This window comes from Acinonyx jubatus, chromosome D1 (assembly GCF_027475565.1).
Source record: "Acinonyx jubatus isolate Ajub_Pintada_27869175 chromosome D1, VMU_Ajub_asm_v1.0, whole genome shotgun sequence".
Lineage (NCBI taxonomy): Eukaryota > Metazoa > Chordata > Mammalia > Carnivora > Felidae > Acinonyx > Acinonyx jubatus.
The window spans coordinates 93422222-93442175 of NC_069390.1; the positions used below are offsets into that span (position 1 = coordinate 93422222).

At 45.0% G+C, this 19954-nt stretch overlaps 1 protein-coding gene across 7 annotated transcripts in view; it reads right to left on the reverse strand.

Annotated features, from left to right (window-relative positions):
* Positions 1–1316: 1316 nt before the first annotated feature.
* The window catches only part of JHY (junctional cadherin complex regulator), a 60121-nt gene continuing 41483 nt past the window's right edge, over positions 1317–19954 (reverse strand). For 6 of the 7 annotated variants that reach the window (XM_027036770.2, XM_053203962.1, XM_027036772.2 and 3 more), the window contains 4 exons: positions 13963–14257; positions 5209–5289; positions 4291–4419; positions 1317–1780 (listed from right to left, as the gene is read on the reverse strand). In XM_027036770.2, the coding sequence (XP_026892571.1) occupies positions 1583–1780; positions 4291–4419; positions 5209–5289; positions 13963–14257 (703 nt within the window). In that variant the 3' untranslated portion in view covers positions 1317–1582. The remainder of the gene's footprint in view (positions 1781–4290; positions 4420–5208; positions 5290–13962; positions 14258–19954) is intronic. The other variant, XM_053203964.1, reaches the window with a different exon arrangement.

Sequence of the window (19954 nt, forward strand, 5' to 3'; positions counted from 1 at the left end):
GGGAAAAACGATTCAATTCTTAAGCTTCTAGAAAAGTCTTCATCATGTACCATGAGGGGTCTTCTTTTACAAATACATTTTAGGATCACTTTGGGCTATGAATTTCCCCGAACTAATGCTTCACATAGATTATTTTCAAAGTCCCACTGAAACACGATTCATCAGTTTACTATTTATCTTCAGATATGCATGATCATTCAAGACTTTCAATTCTAACTGCTTCCAGTTTTAAGAGAAAGTTATGTACAAGTAGCTTTTATGCCACATCATGGTACCTGTGAAATGTTTATAACAAAGGAGATTTACTCCCTTGGATTTTTTTTTTTTTTTTTTTTAAGAGAGAGAGAGAGAGGGGTGGGGAGGGGCAGAAAGAGGGAGCAAGAGAATCTTGCTGATAATGCAGAGCCTCACATGGGCTCGATCCCTTGAACTGTGAGATCATGACCTGAGCTGGAATCCAGTCAGACACTTCACTGAGCCACCCATGCACCCCTGGACTTGTTGACTCTCTAATTCATGTCTTTCTTTTTAATATATATTTTTAATGTTTATTTATTTTTGAGTGAATGAGAGGGAGAGAGAGCATGAGCTGGGGGAGGGGCAGAGTGAGAGGGAAGCACAGAATCTGAAGCAGGCTCCAGGCTCTGAGCTGTCCGCCCAGAGCCTGATGTGGGGCTCGAACCCATGAACCATGAGATCATCACCTGAGCCAAAGTTGGACACTCAACCGACTGAGCCACCCAGGTGCCCCTCTAATGTCTAGATGCTCTGTTAGAATGACACTGGGATATGTTCTACTTAAGTAGGCAAACCTAGATGTGCCTTCGTTTTTTTCAATTTTATATACAAACGTTTACTAAATTTAGAGATTTTGTTTAACTTAGTTTAGAACTATTTTGGAAATAGTTCTTTTTTAAATGTTTGTATTTATTTTTGAGACAGAAACAGAGCATGAGCAGGGGAGGGGCAGAGAGAGAGGGAGACACGGAATCTGAAGCAGACTCCATCCAGGCTCCCAGCTGTCGGCACAGAGCCGGACGCGGGGCTTGAGCCCACGAACCGCGAGAGCTGAACTGAGCCGAAGTTGGACGTTTAACCAACTGAGCCACCCAGGCGCCCCGGAAAGACTTCTGATCTACTGGCAGTTAGTTAGTCCAGTTTAAGTTCATTTTAGTTGAAACTGAAGCATTCATACCTTTTTCTTATCTGGAGGGTAAGAGAGCAGCATAGTAGATACATTTATTACTGGGCAACTTCAAGGTTTTCATTTATGCAAGGATGGGTAGAGATTGTTTAAGAAAGCAAAAAATCCAATCTACAACTAAAAGCCTTTATTCCCTAGTTCTTATTCAAATGGAATGAGTTCAGAACTCTGATTTGAAAATAAATAATGAAGAAAACATTCTTTGTAGAGCCTAAAATGTGGCACCATGATGTGGTACGGCTCCGTATTTTAAGTTCTGCACAAAGCGACCATGGACCGCGGCTGGAGGACATTGGGTCCTCCCTCCCCATGCAGGGAGGTTGGTTGGCCCTCTTCCTCCGTGTCCAGTCCCCAGGCATTTTTGGTCTCACATTTTGTCTACACAATGTGAAGGGCTTTGAAAGCGGCCACAGCCTGTTTTTCCCTTTCGTGCCTGCTCTGCAGTATTTCCAGCAGGGAGATTTCAGGCAGAGCGTCTTCCTTTCGAGCATAGGTTGGATTTTTCTTCTCCTTCAATGCTCGATCAGTCAGATTGGAAGGTTTGGGTTTGGGGATGGTCTTAGCATATTCCAAAGCCTAAAAGCATAAAGATAAAATGTTATTTGAGATGGGAAGTGAGCCCCGGGTTCCTTTAATGATGTGGAGTCTTAGGAAATGCTTATTAGCCATATGAATGGAGCCTCCGGCCACAATAACCTACTGAGATGTGGGTGGGAATGTAGAGAGAATGGGGTATGCAAATCATGTGAAACAACACACAGTGTCCACCAAATAAATTAGCCGGGTAACCGTGTGCTGTGAAAAAGCCGAGAGATGACACACAGATTTGTGCCTTTGGGTGTTTTCGTTGTAAAACGGAGTTTTATTCGAGTGTTTGAAAGTCGATTTCTCACGTGTGGGCTCTACTTAGCTTCTGGCTGTCGTCTTAAAACCAAACTTCTATTGAGGAGAGACGGACCTTACCGTTCGAAGTGGACTTGTTACAGCTTGAGACCAAAGATCTCACTGTTGTCGATGAGCCTCCATTGTTACATCCAACTCTTCCTTATTCCTAGGCTCTTTGAACTCTGGCAACTATTTATCAGAGGTTGGGAATTATTCTGTTCTTTAGCATATTATCTATAGAAACCCGGAGACTGGAAAAAGCAGACTTTTTTTTTTTTTTCCTTCAGTGATGTCCGTTCCGAAAGGCACTACAATAAACATGAGATCACGAAATAGATTTCTAAACCTGCCTTTATATCAATTTTATATTTTAATGAGCATTTCTTGATAGCTGAAATGGGAATAGTATATTTAGGTCGTGGGGGGGGGACCTCCAGACTCCTCCGTATGTGTAGGTGATTTCTGTAGGAATTTCTAATTACAGACTTGTTGCCTTGACTCTCTTCATGAAAAAATAATGGATTGGAGAGAAAAGAAAAAATGGCACCATGGAAACTCAGTCGAGTGGGCTGAGGTCTTCAAGGTCCGAGGAAGAAAGGCAATAAAGAGAAAATATGATGGTCTGTGAGAGAGAACATGAAGTACAAATTCCTAAAAGCACGAAAGGGTCACTTGTCCCTCATGCAAAGGGTCCCATGTTCTTACTGGGATGGAGACAGAGACTTTGCCCTGCAAGGCTCGGTGTTTCCCCGAATGTACTTCATTCACATCCTGACTTCTAGCTGGATGACCTCTGAGACGGAGAACATTCTGTATTTTATGAAATATATTTTTTTTTTTTTGTGGCTAGAGAAACCTATATATTACGGTCCCTTGGGAACAATGTGGGGGAATGAAATTGAAAGAAACGTACCTACTCCTAAATGACACAATGACTCTAATTTCTTAAAATTTAATGCTAGCGAAGGAAATTGATAGGATTCTATCAGGATTGCTGGTTTCTCCTAAGAAATCACCCTACTATCCAGTGAAAACGGTTTTAAAGTTTTGAGCCGGGTTGACAGAATGTTGCATTCGTTTCCGGTGTGCAGCATAGTGATTTGACGAATCCGTAGGTTAGGCTGTGCTCCCCACAAGTGTAGTTACCATCTGTCACCACGCAGGCCATGACAGTATCGTTGACTATAATCCCAGGGCCGTGCCTTTTGTCTCCATGATTTCCTTCCATAACCGGAGGCTTGTACCTGCCATTCCCCTTCACCCATTTTGCCCCTCGCCCTTACCACCTCCCTTCTGGTGACCATCAATTTGTTCTCTGTATTTATGGGTTGGATTCTGCTTGTTGCTTGTTCATTTGGTTTTTAGGTTCCACATAGGAGTGAAATTGTGTTTCTTTCTCAGTCTGACTTATCTCACTTAGCAGAATACCCTCTAGGCCTATCCACATTGGCATAAGTGGCCCCATTTTATCCTTCTTTAATACGCCCCGTCTTCTTTCTCCATTCTTCTATAGAGGGACACTGGGGTTGCTCCCGTATCTCGGCTACAGCAAATATTGCAATAAACATACGTGTGCATGTATCTTTTCGAATCCGTGCTTTTGTTTTCTTTGGGTCAATAACGAGTAGTGGAACTATTGGATCATATAGTGTTTCTGTTTCTAGCTTTCTGAGGGGCCTCCATCCTGGTTTCCACAGTGACCGTGTGACCTGACATTCCCACCAGCAGTGCATGAGGGTTCCTTTTTCTCCAAAGGCTCACCAACGCTTGTTATTTCTTGTCTGTTTGATTCTAACCTTTCTGACAGGTGTAAGGTGATCTCATTGGGGTTTTGATTTGCATTTCCGTGATGAGGAGTGATGTCGAGTATCTCTTCATGTCTGCCGGCCTTACTATTCAGTTTGTGGGTGGGTGACAAATTTGAAATACTGTACTCGGAAGAAACCATGGAGGGCTAAAGACCATGACGAACTTCAGGCTAATCTTACAGCATCATATGTGTGTACGTGTTATTTGTATCACTGTCTGTATCAATATCAGTATCTGTGAAGGAGGGACAGCTGCAGGAACAGCAGTAGCTAAGACATCCCTGTGTTCCAAAAACAAAACAAAACCCAAAAAGGTGGGGGAACTTAAGAGGTAACAAAGGTTTCCTTTTCACTCTAATTGCAAAGCTAACGGCCTTGCTGAGAATTTCTTACCTTCTGCCGGGGGATGGCCGATTTACTTTTGGTTTTTGCTGTTTGTGGTTTCGGCAGGAGGGATAGCGTCTTCGTGTTATACTCCTGAACTTGTCTGGCGTATTCCTTTTTTTGGATTAATTTCTGCATCTGTTCGCAGAAACAAAGTTACGACCGTGCACAGGCCCTGCTAGATCTCCCCGTTCTCTCCTTTTAAAAACAGCACTCGTTTTAGCCGGCTGGGCGTATGGTAGCGTCTCGGAGGCACTGGGGAAACGGGGTTACCATGTGTAAGGCAACGGCGGTGAGATGGTTAAGTTAATGTTTCTCCTAGAAACAGTCTCTCTCGGAGGGGGCGGGACATCACCGCAGTAGCACACCCAGTGTTCCCTTAACAGGGGCTAAATCACATTCAGCTCTTTCTTTGTTGCATTTACCCAATTTATTTTCATTTTGGCTTCCAACTTTGAACTATACTCTCTTTTCATGCCCTGAGTGCAACCGCAGTTAAAACACATTAAATGAAGATCTCCTTTCACTAGAGGAAAGGAACTAAAGTGGATGCACTTTTCATGGGTTGGGGAACTCTTATCCTAAGCGTCTTCTCTGTAGCCACTCTTTGAAATTACCAAGATCACTCTATTGGGAAAGACCAACGACCGTCTAACACACACATCTCTTTTCATGTGCACATGGCCCTCTTCTGTGCGGGCCCTCAAACCTAACTAAAAGGTGGATACATAAAACAGCATTGGCTGGGTAATTTTTATGGTAAAAGGCGTATCCGGGTCTCTATTACCAATGCTATTTCAGAAGAGTCTACTCAGAGGGAGACATTTGGATGAGGACTTGGTTCCGGGGCACGGGTCTGTGCGGTTCTGCTAAAAGGCAGGTCAGCAAACCCAAGCCTACAGAATGCTGTACGTACGTCACACTCACTTTGTCTCTGATGGACTCAAGGTCAGGTCCAAGGCCTCCAAGCTTCACGTCTCTTTTCTGATAACCTTTCAGCTTGGCACTCTACAGATACAAAGAGACAGTTTCTATTAAGGAACTGTGTGTTCCCCCCACCCCCGCCCAGCTGTCCTAGCCACACAGGAGAGGGAAGAACGGAGGTCCGTGTGGACAGCTGGGAGAGTGTGGCCGCAGTTCCTGATAGTTCTTCCACGTTAAGGGTAGCTCTTGATAATTTGTAGCTTCTTGGGTAATTTGTAGCTGGTTGGCTCACGGGCTGTGACTTCTCCGACTTCTGCAACAACAACAAAGCTGGAATTCTGAGAATTACAAATAAACATTTTCGAGTGAACGAACTGGTGTTTTGTTATTAACCTTTTGAACAACATCTGCTATTACTGTTATGTCTGGTCTCCTACAATGACAAAACCAAATGATTTCCTGGGAAGAGGCGATCTAAATCAGGTACGCATTGCTTCAAAAAGAGGAGTGCCCTGATGATGTCATAACATTCAAAAGACAGTACATTTTTTTATCTTTTAATGTTTATTTATATTTGAGCGAGCGAGACCGAGAAAACAAACCAGTGGGGGAGGGGCAGAGAGAGATGGAGACAGAATCTGAAGCAGGCTCCCGCTGGCAGCACAGAATCCAACGCGGGGCTCAAACTCACAAGCCGGGAGATCATGATGTGAGCTGAAGTCGGATGCTTGACCGACTGAGCCACCCAGACATCCCAAGATACTAAATTTCTAAGGGTTAGAGTCTAGGCAAGATGTACTGAGAAACTCCTTTCATTCAGTGTGATTTTTGGATATTTTGAAGGGTGTAATTTTATTTTATTTATTTATTTTATTATTATTTTTTAATGTTTTATTTATTTTTGACCGAGAGAGACAGAGCATGAGCGGGGGAGGGTCAGAGAGAGAGGGAGACACAGAATCCAAAGCAGGCTCCAGGCTCTGAGCCATCAGCACAGAGCCACGTGCGGGGCTTGAACTCACAGACCGCGAGATCATGACCTGAGCCGAAGTCAGACTAAGCCACCAGGCGCCCCTGAAGGGTGTAATTTTATATGACCTTCGTAGTGGTATTGCATATTTAAAGGGACAGTAACATGATGTGGCGATTTAATTTTAAATTACGACATTTGAGCAAAATAACAGGCCGGAAAAACACTAATGCTCTCCAGACTGTAGACTAGATGATGATATTCCCCTGACTCCTGCTTCCAGTGTTAAAACTGACTTGCTGCTTGGGGCAGATGCCCTTGTGGAGATACCAAGTCCCCCCCGCACCCCTCCCTCTTTTTTTTTTTTTTTTTTTGAGTTTGTGAGTTCATTCGGTTTCCTTCCTTGAGCAGGGTAGGAAAGGACCAACCCAAAGAGCTAGTTTGGATGACAATGGTTCCGTTCAGACAGATCTACGTCAACGCTTCAGCTGGAGAAAGAATAGCCATCCTCAAGAGGCGACAGCACTGCCCTGTTTCACCTGCACGTGGTACAAAGCTCAGCGTTTCTCTAAATCTCGAAAGCTCTCGTAAATTACGATAAGGCCTAAAATAAGCGGTACATCTAATAAGTTCTTCAGACAGAATTTGGCAGAGAGCGTCCAGAGACTTAAAAAAAAAAAAAAATCTTACCTTGGATACAGTTACTGCGTATCATTTCTTGAAGGGAACTTCGGTATCCTTTGTATCAACTGTTACAAGAATGTGTTCTCCCGCTGGGCTAGTGCCTGACTACCCACAGCTGGCCCTAGTTAGTTTCTCCATTGCCTTTCCCCACTATAGAATCTTCGAGCCAGGTACTCTGTTCTGCAGATCCGAAGCACTGAGCTCTGGCCCGTGCGGTATAAATGAAAGTTGGCCGGGGGAAAGCTTGTATCTTAGAAAGCTTTTATCCGGGCTGGCTCGGCCCCTCTCTTTTTCTGTTTTCTCGCCTTGAATGCAGATATGGTTCTTAGATCTGAAACAGCAATCGTGGGTCGGGAAGGGAACAAGAGAACCATACAAATAACTGGTTCTGGTGTTGTGAGCTGTGTGGCTCTCTACCGGTGGGTTAATCGTATGTGAGAAGGAGCCCATCTTTTTGAAGGTACGGTAAATCGTAATTCTGTGACTTGGAAGTGAAAGCAATATTTCTAACGTCTTGGTGCTTCAGAGAGCTAGAATCTTGTGACTCGTAGGCAACATTTCTACGCTTCAAGGATCGAGTTCTGCAAACCGAATTTCCCTGATTAGAATGTTCAAAACTTACAGTCAAAACTCTTTGGGCATATCTAACTCTAAAAGGAGAGAGGCGGTTCCTTTTTTCGGAAGAAGTTGTTGGGCTAAAAATCGTTTAAAAATATTAAACTATGGAGAGAAAATGGTGTTCATTAAAGGCTCGTCAAAATCCTAAATCCCCTTTAAGAAAAACGATCACCTGGCAAAACCATTCTAGTTGCTTCTTGCCCTTGATATTTATCTGTTCATGCTTGCGTAAAATTGTCAAGTGCTACAAATTAGATATTTTCACTAAGCATTTTTTTTTTTTTGAGAGCGAGAGAGAGCACACACATGCATGAGTTGGAGAGAGGGGCAGAGGGAGAGAGCAAGAATCCTAAGCCGGCTCCTCGATCAGCACAGAGCCCCAAGTGGGGCTCAAACTCACAACCACGAGATCATGACCTGAGCGGAAATCAAGAGCTGGATGCTTAACTGACTGAGCCACCCAGGGGCCCCTTCACTAAGCGTTGTAGCATTTTACTGCATTTCCCCGTCATTGGTTTCCAAAAATGACTTCCATACATAACATTCTGTCTTCTGGTTATAGTTGCATTATTTAGCTATTCCTCTAAATGTCGACCATTTAAGATGTCCTGGCAGTGAGCGTTGTTTGTGGGCTACTGTGAGAATTGCTTTGAGATCAGTTAACAAAAGTGGAATTATTGAGGCAAAATCATGAACACCTTTAAGGTCCTTCATGAACACTTCCATTAGCAATGTGTAAGAAAGGCCTTTTTGTGCAAGCCTTGATTGCACTGTGTGTGATCACATTTAAAAATCTCTGCTAATTACTAGGTGAATGAACCCTCGTATCTTCTACGTGGCAATCGCAAACTTGTTCTTTATCATCTGACCTGTTGTTTTGCAATCGCTGAAATTACTATTTGCCAGAGTAAACCAGAAATGAAAACGGAGAGAACCTCACTCATATCCAAGTCCTAAATCCAATTTGTCCAAAACGGATGAGAAATGATCAGTGTGTCCAGAAATCACAAACTTAATGTGAAGCAGCTTAACTATAATCATTGCACGGACTCCCTAAAAGATACATTGTGAAGCGTGAATAATAGCTCCCTGCTCCCGGGTTCCCCCAGTTTTTACTATCCCCTCCAATAACCAGAATCTATGTCTTGGCTGTCCTTGAAAAACAGAACACGGAGGGACTAGCGTTACCTATTTACAAAGTAAAGAGTGTGGCCCGGAGGGGAGGGGGAATCCAAATGCTCCAAACGCCTTTTCCGGGATTGGGCTGCTTCTAGCCAGAGACCTTTCTCAAGGGGGAGAGAGCATGCTTCGTAACGAAGTTTGCTCTGGGTGACTGGCGATGAAAAATCCTAGATTTGCTTAAGTTTGCCTCAAGTAATCTCGATTGCCGCTCAGTGCTGTAATTCCATTTGATCTCTTTCCATCAGAAATCTTCCTAACAGCGTTACTGAAATTGACTTTGCATACCACAGAACTCCCCCATTTGAAGTTGTACCCATTAGCAGCCGCTCCTCCCCCGCCCCCCACCCGGCCCCCCACCTCCAGCACTAGGCAACGACTAATCTGCTTTCTGTCTCTTCAAAAGGCTTTTATAGTAAAATAATCCTCAGAATTTACTTTGATTTAGTTCTCCTTGGCTGTTACAAGACTAAAAGGTCACAATAGCATCCCCCCCCCCATACACCCTGAAAATTAAATCAACAATGATAGCCCTGTTAGGTCTCCAAACACGGGGTGGGTGGGGGGGGGAATACAGTCCTGTTCTCAATATGCCCCTGATGGGGTTCGCTGCTAGTCTTTGCATAAGATGTGCCCAAGCTGACCTCAGCCATCCCTGGCCCCGCCTGATGATGGCAAAGACCAGACCCACCCGTCTGAACTGCTGTTCACTGTTGATGGCCCCTTTAGCAGAAGATGGCACGGGACTGTCCTGATGGCATATTTCTGCCGGTAATTAATCACCCTTCACGAGCTAGAAGAGTGATGTTTTCTTGTAAACTTGGGGCGAAGTGTGCGTGAATTGAAAATGAGCTTGACTGTCTGGCGAGGACCTGTTTCAACTCTGAAACACTGTATGTACCCTGCTGTGGGGGCCACGGCAGGGCTTTTCTCCAGAACATTCCTCAGACGTATAAGCAGGGGAAGGCTACTCAAAAGCGGGACAATGAAAAACAATGCCTCAGATACTGGAGAGAACAGCAAGCGAAGGGAATTTGCTCTGTGGTTGAGAAATTTAATCCAAATAAACCTCTCCTTAGAAGCAGTCAAGCAGCAATACCTAGATTGTCTGTGACCACAAACACACGAGTTAATTACTGCAGCTAGGCTGCGGGAGAACCCTGTAAGCAGTGGTTTTTGTGGCGGGTCGCGACAGATACTTTTATGCTGTTTGTCGTCCCGGGCGCTGCGTCAGTCTCTTGCTGCCTGACGTCTGGCTTTAACAGCACAGACGATGCTTCGTGTTCATCAATCAGTCCCCTCAGAACTGCTAGGGAAAGGGGAACGGTGCGTGGGCCCGTTGGCTTTACAAATCCTCACATTTTTAATGTGCTTCGAGTCGATTCCCTTGGAAACCACAAGATTTGCTGTGACTAGCAAATGGGCATGACCCAGATAATGATTCCCCCCGTCTGGTGCCCCGGCTACCTGCTGTCCTATACAAATAGCTCTGTTCGAAATCATTTGAGCTTCTGGAGGAGCTTAAAGGACAAAGGGCGCTTCTGTGCATTTGTCAGATGTAGGTTGAAGGTGTTGGAGTGAGAAAATGGATATGGGTGGATGGTAACATTCCTGAAAGAAAGCAGGAAGGGAAGGGCTTCTCTGACTTGGGAAGAGGGTTTGGGCGGCAGTAACTGAAAGTTCTTTTTCCTTCCTCTTCCCTACCCTCCCATGCTCTCAGACTTCTGGGGACACACACTGTCACGGAGGTACTCTCCTCCCCCTCTCCTCTGTAAGACCTGAATTTAGGTTACTGAGGGAAGGAAGAAGGAAAAGGCAACTAATTGATTTGATGGTCTACTCTTCACTAGGGACGGAGATAAGGTGTTTTTTTTTTTTTTTTCCAGCTTTTAAAGTTTATCTATTTTTGAGAGAGCGTGCGTGAGCAGGGGAGGGGCAGGGAGAGAATCTCAAGCAGGCTTCTGTCCGTCGGTGCAGAGCCTGATGCGGGGCTTGAACTCACAAATTGTGAGATCATGACCTGGGCCAAAACCAAGAGTCTGACACTCAACCGACTGAGCCACCCGGATGACCCTAAGCTAAGGTTTAATACATCGTTTCATGTAATTGTCACACCGAATCTGCAGAAAGAAGGAATGATTTCTGATTGTGCATGTGAGGAAATGGGCTCAGGTGAGTTACTGACTTGCCCAAGGGACACCAGTATTAAGAGAGCTGAGAAATTGGGAATGGCTGAGTCTGACTTCCACTTAACCCTGCTCACTAAGAACAGAGTCCAGGGGCGCCTGGGTGGCTCAGTCAGTTGAGCATCTGACTCTTGATTTCAGCTCAGGTCAGGGTTCCAGGATCATGGGATTGAGCCCTGCATTGGGCTCTGTGGAGAGTGTAAACCTTGCTTGAAAATCTTTCTCCCCCCACCTCCGCCCCTCCCCCCACCTCCGCCCCTCCCCCCACCTCATGCTCTTTCTCTCTCTAAATCATAAGAACTGTGTTTAAAGCTTGCATTTAAAAACAAATTATTTTGAGAGCGCATGCATGCAAATGGGAGAGGGGCAGAGAGAGAGAGAGAGAGAGAGAGAGAGAGAGAGAGAGAGAGATTCTCAAGCAGGGTCCACACTCACCACAGAGCCCAACAGGGCACTTGAACCCAGGAACTGTGAGCTCATGACCTGAGCTGAAACCAAGAGCCAGATGCTTAACCAACAGAGCCACCCAGGTGTCCCTAAAAGCTTGCATTTTTAACAACAACCCCTAGTTGGCAAGAAACCTAACGCAGAAGATCCTCTTCTGAGGAGTGTGTTGGAGCTATGGCTTAGGCCGTTGGTAACCTATCAACCCTCGAGTCAGCAGGCCCTCCTCACCCTGAGAATGTGCTGGTTCCAAAGCTCTGAATGGATTTCTGTTTAGACATAATAGCCTGCGTGGTGTCTGCTTTCCTAGTCTGGCCTGCAAGACCCCTTCTATTTACGAAGGACTTGAGAACAGCGCTAATCCTACTGCAGAACCTAACTACCACGTAATGATGTTTCTGTAGAAAAAGAAGGAACTTGGGATCCCAGAAACACGCTGCTCCTTATTTACAGGGAGACTGGGGCTTTTCCCAGCTCCAAGCCACTGATTGTGGTTCCCATGGCCTGGGCAGGGATTAGGGACCCCCTGCAGAACCGAGGCTAAGAGGGAGTAGGGTCAGAACAAGGAGTCCAAGGAGCCGCGGGGTGGGGGTGCGCGAGGGAGCTGAGGCAGGGACGCCAGGGTTATGAGGGGGGCTAGAGTCCTGAGGTAGACAGGCCTCCAAGTTGGCAGCTGTAAGGAGCTGGCTGGGCTGTTTCCTACCCATCAACCGCTGATGTCTTTGCCCCAAGCAGATCTTCCTTTTCTTCTCTTAAATATGCATAAAGTCCTTCTCCATATGAGAAGCAGGCTCCTGTGAGACCTGGCCCCTACCTACTGCTCCACCTGCATCCGTCCACACCCCGTGCTCCCTGTTTCAGGGACAGCAACACTGACGTGCTGGCAGTTCCCAGCATGCATCGCGGTGTCTCCAGCTTCATAATAGCTGCTCAGGCCGGTCCCTTTGCCTGAAATGCTCTCTGTCTTTTCTTGTTCACTGTTGATCATCTAAAACTCGGCTCAGGGGGGCGCTTGGGTGGCACTTAACCAGTCGGTGAAGCATCCAACTCTTGGTTTCAGCTCAGGGTCACGATCTCCCGGTTTGTGAGTTTGAGCCTCACGTCGGGCCCTGTGCTTGCAGTGTGGAACTTGCTTGGGATTCTCTCTCCCTCTCTCCCTCTGTCCCTCTGTCCCTCTCAAAATAAATGAACTTGAAAAGAAAATAAAACTTGGCTCAGAATTATCCTCCGAAGCTCTGCTTAACCCCGCCACCCTCCCCCCAAACTCCTTGGTGCTCCTCAGTGCAGCCCACACATACCTCTTTTTTCTTTTCTTTCCTTTCTTTTTTTTATGTGCAACATTACATTGAAGCCATTTTCATGTGTGTCTACACGAGGTGGGGCCGTGGCTCATTTTCTTTACACCCTGGCACCTACCACTGTTCCTAATAGGAATTCGACACCTATGTGGCACTGAGCTAAGGTTTGATGCCCTAAACTGCCTTCTAGGGAGGGTCCCTCTAGACCGAGGCACTCATTCCCCCACTTGCTGGGAGTGCTGTCTGCTGTGGCTCACAGTTGGGTCCCTCCCTAAGAACCGCCCTCAGCCAGATGGCGCTGTGGTACCCAAAGTTACAGCCCTTCCCCAGGGACAGTCAGTAGCCAATGGCTGGTCCATGTGGGTCCTGTACCTTTAAAGGGCCATCCCAACTTCAGAGTCCCTGTGGGCCTCTTGAGTCTTCTGCCTCCCCTGTATCATGGGCACACACTCTCCCTCAGCCAGCCCTGTCCCCCCACCCCCACCCCCTTACAGGGATGGTTCTAGAAGCACTTGTCAGTAAGCCTCTTGCAAGGAATCTCCACTTCAGAGTCTATTCCTGGGGAACCCAGTCACCACATTCCCATATTGCTTCCCACTGGGTCTTGCCCTGTTGCCCTGTAAACCGGAATGCACTTTCCAGTTGTTTCCTGACCACTTGACATTCGAAGCCAGTGACTTTCCTGAGGGGTTTTTATTACTTGTAACAGTGGAGAAATGCACAGGACATAAAAAGACTCCTTCAGCGTTCCTTCAGGTCCTCCTGGGAAGACTCCACTAGGAATCCCCCTCTGCCCCTTTTCCGCTTATTTATCTCTACAGACTGGATGCGAAAGATTTAAATGGAGCAAAGGTGCTCATAATGGTGACTTTTACAAAGAACTCAGAAGAGATGAGCCAGTGTTGCTGAGGGAAGCCCAGTCACTGGTTGGTCCTGGGTCTTGGGGTGCAGGAGCTGGGGGGGGGGGATTAGGACAAGAATTGTTCCCCGGGGTGGAGGGACAGCGGGATGGAGCGGGTAGAATGCAGTGACAGACTCCCTCAGCCCTACTTTGTCTCCTCTTTTCAAATACGAGCACGTGTGGAGAGACTCAGCCTAGGCTAGGAGTTGAAATGGGGTGTGAGGAACCCAAGCGTGTGACATCTAACCTGGGGCTAGAAGGAGGACTCTCGCTTCTCCGCGAAGGTGCACCCTTCCCAGAGATGAAGCACAAAGTAGGGACATCTCAGGCGGCAGCCAGGGACGGATGAGATCAGGAAGCGCCTCAGGACTTGGGCCCACCCGGAAGGACCTGTTTCGGGGCTGGGAGTAAGCGAATGGCCATGCCCACCTGCGTTACCAGAATTGAAAGGTTATTTGGTAAAAATGCTTTTATTACCTTGGTGCTGCTGCTTTTCCTATGCTTTTTTCCTTTTTCCAGCTGAAACAGATAGCCTTCAGAGTTGCTCCGACCCACTTTCATTTGGTTTCTTTGGCTTGTCCCCGCGCTGAGTTGGGATTCGCTTTCTACCCTGGACAAGATAGGTGGAAATGTGACGCTGGGCGAGGCCCCTTCGTTAGGCTGCACCTCCGTCAGCTGCTTTAAGGCCTGCTGATGATGCTCCATGATCTGAGCGAGCTGTGAGTCCGGAGAAGCTCTGACAGGCTGGCTGTCAGAGGGAGAATGGAATTTCCTGAATGGGGAGGAAAAAAAAAAAAAAAAACACACAACCCACAAGTCTGTTAATGATACCTGGGTATATAGGACGTTTAGCAGAAAAGTCTTTTTGAACTTGAGGTATTCATCGCTCTCCAAATCAAACTCATGACCTTCAGCTGAATCTTTGCATAAATACATTAACCTCTTAAAATCCTCCTAGTTTTTCTTTAGGGTAGTTTAGCTCTTGTTTGAGGACTTGCATTTAGTGCATTCGAAATCGAAAAACAAAAACAACAAACGCCCCGTGGAAACGTTAAAGACCTTCCCACTATAAAATGCCTGGAAATGTTGGGTTAAATTGGAACAAACATCTTTTTAGTAAATACATAGTAGAATTTATAAGAGAGACAAGGAAACTTCAAGACCACACACAAAAAAGGAACGAAAAGCAGATTTTGGATAGGCTAAAGCTATGGTTTTCTTGGTGGGAGTTTTGCACCTATGGGCTTGAGTTTTGTTTTTTAATGTTTATTTTTGAGAGAGACAGAGACAGAATGTGAGTGGGTTGGGGCAGAGAGAGGGAGGCACAGAATCGGAAGCAGGCTCCAGGCTCCGAGCTGTCAGCCCAGAGCCCGACGCGGGGCTCCAAGTCGAGAGCTGTGAGATCATGACCTGAGCGGAAGTTGGACGCTCAACCGACTGAGCCACCCAGGCGCCCCTGGGCTTGAGTTTTAACACTTAACACTGGTGTAGGATATGTGAAATCTTGGCCCCGTGTGGCATGGGGAATCAAGGGAGAGGCCTGCATACAGGCCTTGCAGAGCTACGTCTTCAAGAAAAAGTTGGGTTAGTGAAAGTCACCAGCCTTGAGAATCTGCAAAGCAAGCCTGTTTGTCTTGGTCTAAGCTCTCAAGTGGAGAAAAAATTCCTTGTGAATTTCCACGGGACAGTGTTTGGGGTTCAAATTTACCTTCTCCACACAATCGTGGATTCCAGCACCAAAAAAATTAACATAAAAATCCTAGAAGAGGGATCTCCCTGTTGTGTCTGGCAAAATCAAATATAAAAGTTCTCTGGGGCGCCTGGGTGGCTCAGTTGGTGAGTGTCCAACTTCGCCTCCGGTTATGATCTCACGGTTTCGGAGTTTGAGCCCCACGTCGGGCTCTGTGCTGGCAGCTCGGAGACTGGAGCCTGCTTCGGATTCTGTGTCTCCCTCTCTTTCGCTTTGTCCCTTCCTCCCTCCCTCCCTCCCTCCCTCCCTCTCTCTCTCTCTCTCTCTCTCTCTCTCTCTCTCTCTCTCTCAAAAATAAACATTAAAAAAAAAATTCTCTGGAGGGATAACCTCCTTCTCTACCCTGCCTACGTGTCTTTGGACAAGATAGCCAAGCATACATTCACAATCCCAAATCCTAGAATATATGAGGAAATAATCCACTAAGTAGAAGAGTCCACAGACACACATGCACACGCACAAGAAACAGTGATGGATTTCTACGACCTTCTGATAATAGAATTTTAACATTTTAAAAAACTTTTATTATGTTTTAGAGAGTGTGAGCTGGGAAGGGGGCAGAGGGGGAGAGAATCTTTTTAAATTTAATTTCTTAATTATCTTTTTAAATATTGTCAAAATGGTTTCCATACAACACCCAGTGCTCATCCCAACGGAGAATCTTTTTTTAAATATTAATCTTTATTTCTGAAAGGAAGAACACGTGTGAGTGGGGGAGAGTCAGAGACAGAGAGGGGGACATAGGATCCAAAGCAGGCTCTGTGCACTGACAGCAGAGAGCCCGATGTGGGGCGCAAACTCACAAAAGGTGAGATCATGACCTGAACCGAAGTCAGACCCTTACTCGACTGAGCTGGGCAAGCACGCTGGAGAAAGAGAATCTTAAGCAGGCTTCATGAGCCTGACACAGGGCTGGATCCCATGACCCCAGGATTTTTATTCTCAACTCACTGAGCCACCCAGGAGCCCCTAGATAGCATTCTGAAGCATGTTTAAAGATTTTATTTAAAAAAAAAAATTTTTTTTTAACGTTTATTTTTTGAGACAGAGGCAGAGCATGAACAGGGGAGGGTCAGAGAGAGAGGGAGACACAGAATCCGAAACAGGCCCCAGGCTCTGAGCTGTCAGCACAGAGCCCAACGCGGGGCTCGAACTCACGGACTGTGAGATCATGATCTGAGCCGAAGTCGGACGCTTAACCAACCAAGCCACCCAGGCGCCCCAAGATTTTAAAGACCTGAGAGAAGAAATCAAAACCCTGAGAAACCGATTTTGGGGGAAAAAAAAGGTTTTAATCAGAACCGAATAAAAATTCTTGACATGAAAAATGCCACTATTGAAATTTACTAAATTTTGATTAAAGTGCATACTAGACTCAGCTGAAGAAAGTTAGTGCATTTGGAAACTGGTGGGAGGAAATTTCTCAAGCACAGATAGATAAAAGATGAAATAAGAAACCGTTAAAGAGACCCAGAGTCTAGAATAACAAAATCTAGTATGCATGTATTTGGTGTTCCCGGAGGGAAAACAGAGTATTTCCTGAGACAGGAAATATTCATAGGAAATAGTACATAATAATCAAAGGGAAAATGGATGGTAGTTTTTATGGAATTTATGAAAGCGATGAATCCTCAGATTTAGGAATCACAAGCAGGATTAAAAACTTCATATCGAGGAGCGCCTGGGTGGCTCAGTCGGTTAAGCGTCCGACTTCGGCTAAGGTCATGATCTTGCAGTCCGGGAGTTCGAGCCCCGCGTCGGGCTCTGGGCTGAGTGCTCAGAGCCTGGAGCCTGTTTCAGATTGTGTCTCCCTCTCTTTCTGACCCTCCCCCGCTCATGCTCTGTCTCTCTCTGTCTCAAAAATAAATAAACGTTAAAAACAAAACAAAACAAAAAAAAACACAAAAAACACTTCATATCGAGACCTAACACAGGGAAACCTCAGAATACCAAAAACAAAGGGGGAAGCCTTAAAAGAGAAAAACAAAAGGAATGATAATTATATTGACAAAAACTTTTCAAAGAAACAGAAACCAGGAGATAGGAAAATGTTTTCCAGCTCTTTACCAGGTTGAACTATATAATTCAAGAGAGAGAGTAAAGGTCCTTCAGGTAGATTTAGCAGTGACCTACCCTTCCTGAAAACCTTTCCAAAAGTTCTACCTCAGGAAGAAAGAGTCAAATGGAAGAAAAATGGTGAGGCAGAGACATTAATAAACAGTTAAATTTAAAACACTCTCTACAAGAAGCCTTAACTTTTGGAGACCTAGGAACTACAAAAGATGCTGGAGGAAAGATGCGTGACTCAAAGGGTGATTGGATTAAAACAATCCAGCGATTCTGAATATGCTCTGGAAGAGAACAGAAATATTTTGCCTGGCTAAGTAAGTTTTTCAAAAACCTAAGTTGGGTGAATCTAGAGGGTATTATGCTAAGTGAATGAAGTCTGAGTCAAATACCATAGGATTCCACTCATAAATGAAATCTATAAACTCTAAAAAGCAGAATCGGTCCTGTAAATACGGAGAACAAACTGACAGTTGCCGGAGGGTAGGAGGTAGGGCGTTGGGCAAAGTGGGTGATGGAGAGAGGGAGATACAAGGCTTCCAGTTATGGAATGCATAAGTCACAGGAATAAAAGTCCTTGCATAAGGAATACAGTCAATGATACTGTAATAGCAATGTGATGGGACAGAGGGCAGTTACACTTGTGAACGTAGCATAACGTATAAACTTGTCAGATCACTAGTTGTGCAGCTGAAACTAACATTGTGCGTCAACTATACTCAAAATAGACAAAGCGTATTTCCAAATCAGGGGAAAAAGTAACAATTCTATTCAATAAAAGACACAGACACACACACAAAGGATAGAAACAGGGTGACGGAAAGGACAAATTACGATGGTAGAAATAAATCCAAATATGATTATTACAGTAAACATAAGTAGATTAAAGTTGAAAATCTGCCCACAAACCGAACAAAGCCAGACAAAAAATACATGTGATCTAAATGGTTTTATAGGAAAATTCTATGAAACTTCAAGTAATAGAGAATTCCAATTGTATATCAAGTGTCCTAGAGGATGGAGAAAGGGGGAATACTCTGCAGCTAGTTTTATAAGGTTGGTATAGTCTTGATAACCCATTCAGATAAGGCTAGTGGCAGATAGGAAAATTTTAAGCCCACCTCACTTCACGCATGTGAATGTTAAATCCTAAACAGTGTTAAAAAATTAAGCAACATATTAAAAATACAATGTGACAAGTTAGGTTAATCCTAGGAATAAAAGGATGATGTCACATTAGGAAATCTATTAATAGGGGCACCTTCAGTGGCTCAGTCAGTTGAGCGACCGACTCCTGATTTTGGCTCAGGTCATGATCTTGTGGTTTTGTGGGTTCAAGCCCCATGCTGACCATACACAGAGCCTCTCTCTGTTGCTGCCCCTCCCCTGCTCATGCTCTCTTTGTCTCTCTCCGATAAAAATAACTTTTAAAAAAAGGAAATCTGTTAATATATTTAACTACCTTAAAGGATTTAAAGAGAGAAATTTTCAATTGATGCAGGACAAGTCTTTGATAAAATTAAGTATCCATTTGTGATAAAAGCTCTTGGCAACAGGAATAGGAGACATTTCCTGTCTCCCCTCCCTATCTAGCAAAAGTTAAATATTTTTAATGGTATGAATGTTAGAAGCGCTCCCTCTAAAGTCAGGAAAAAAGACAGGGATGCCTGCTACCTATCACGATCTCTTCTAGGAAGCCAGTTCTGAATTTTATTGACTGTTCCATACCTCCAGGTGAAGCACTGGGATGTCTTCTTACTTCAGACATGCAAAATTGTCTACCTACTTTGAAAGTAAGCTCCTTGAAGGCACCCGGGCATCACACTACTTTTGAACCTTCTATATAGCATTTTAGCACTGGATTTAATGCATATCTGGTGTGTAATATACACATTCGATTGAATGGCATCGGCACACGTCCCCTGATGTGAGTTTAAAAATAACTTTTTTTTTTTTTTTGGTCTGACGATGGAAGCGATACATCTACACCGCAGGGAACTTGAACAATTCAGATTCAGAAAGTATGCACAGGACATTAAAAATAAGTCCAATTTCTCTTGCCAGAAATAACTGCTATGGACATTTTGATGCATTTTTCCTCGTTGGTGCCTATTTCTGCATAGTAGAGCTCCTACTCCTTAGGTGTAAATTTGCACCTTACTGTTTGCTTTTTATAGAAGTATTTCTTTAAAATAGGTTTTTTTAATGTTTATTTTTGAGAAAGAGCACGAGCGGGGGGAGGGGCAGACAGAGAGGGAGACACAGAATATGAAGCAGGCTCCAGGCTCCGACCTGTGAGCACAGAGCCCGAGGTGGGGCTCGAACCCACAAATTACAAGATCATGACCTGAGCCGAAGTTGGACCCTTAACTGTCTGAGCCACCCAGGCGCCCCTATAGAAGTGTTTCTTTATAACCAAAGCTTTTTAATGGTTGCGTGACATTAAATACCATCATTTACCTAAACGTTTCCTTATTGTTGGATTATTGTTGTCATTTTGGTAAATGATGGTATTTGGGGGCATACCTATATTTCCTTAGGATAACCACGTTGGAGACCGTTTCCGCCAAACATTACTTGTAACCCTCAAAATATGATTTTTTTTTTTTAAACTGGGTCCTTCTCTCTCCTCCCATCCCTCCAACCTCTGGC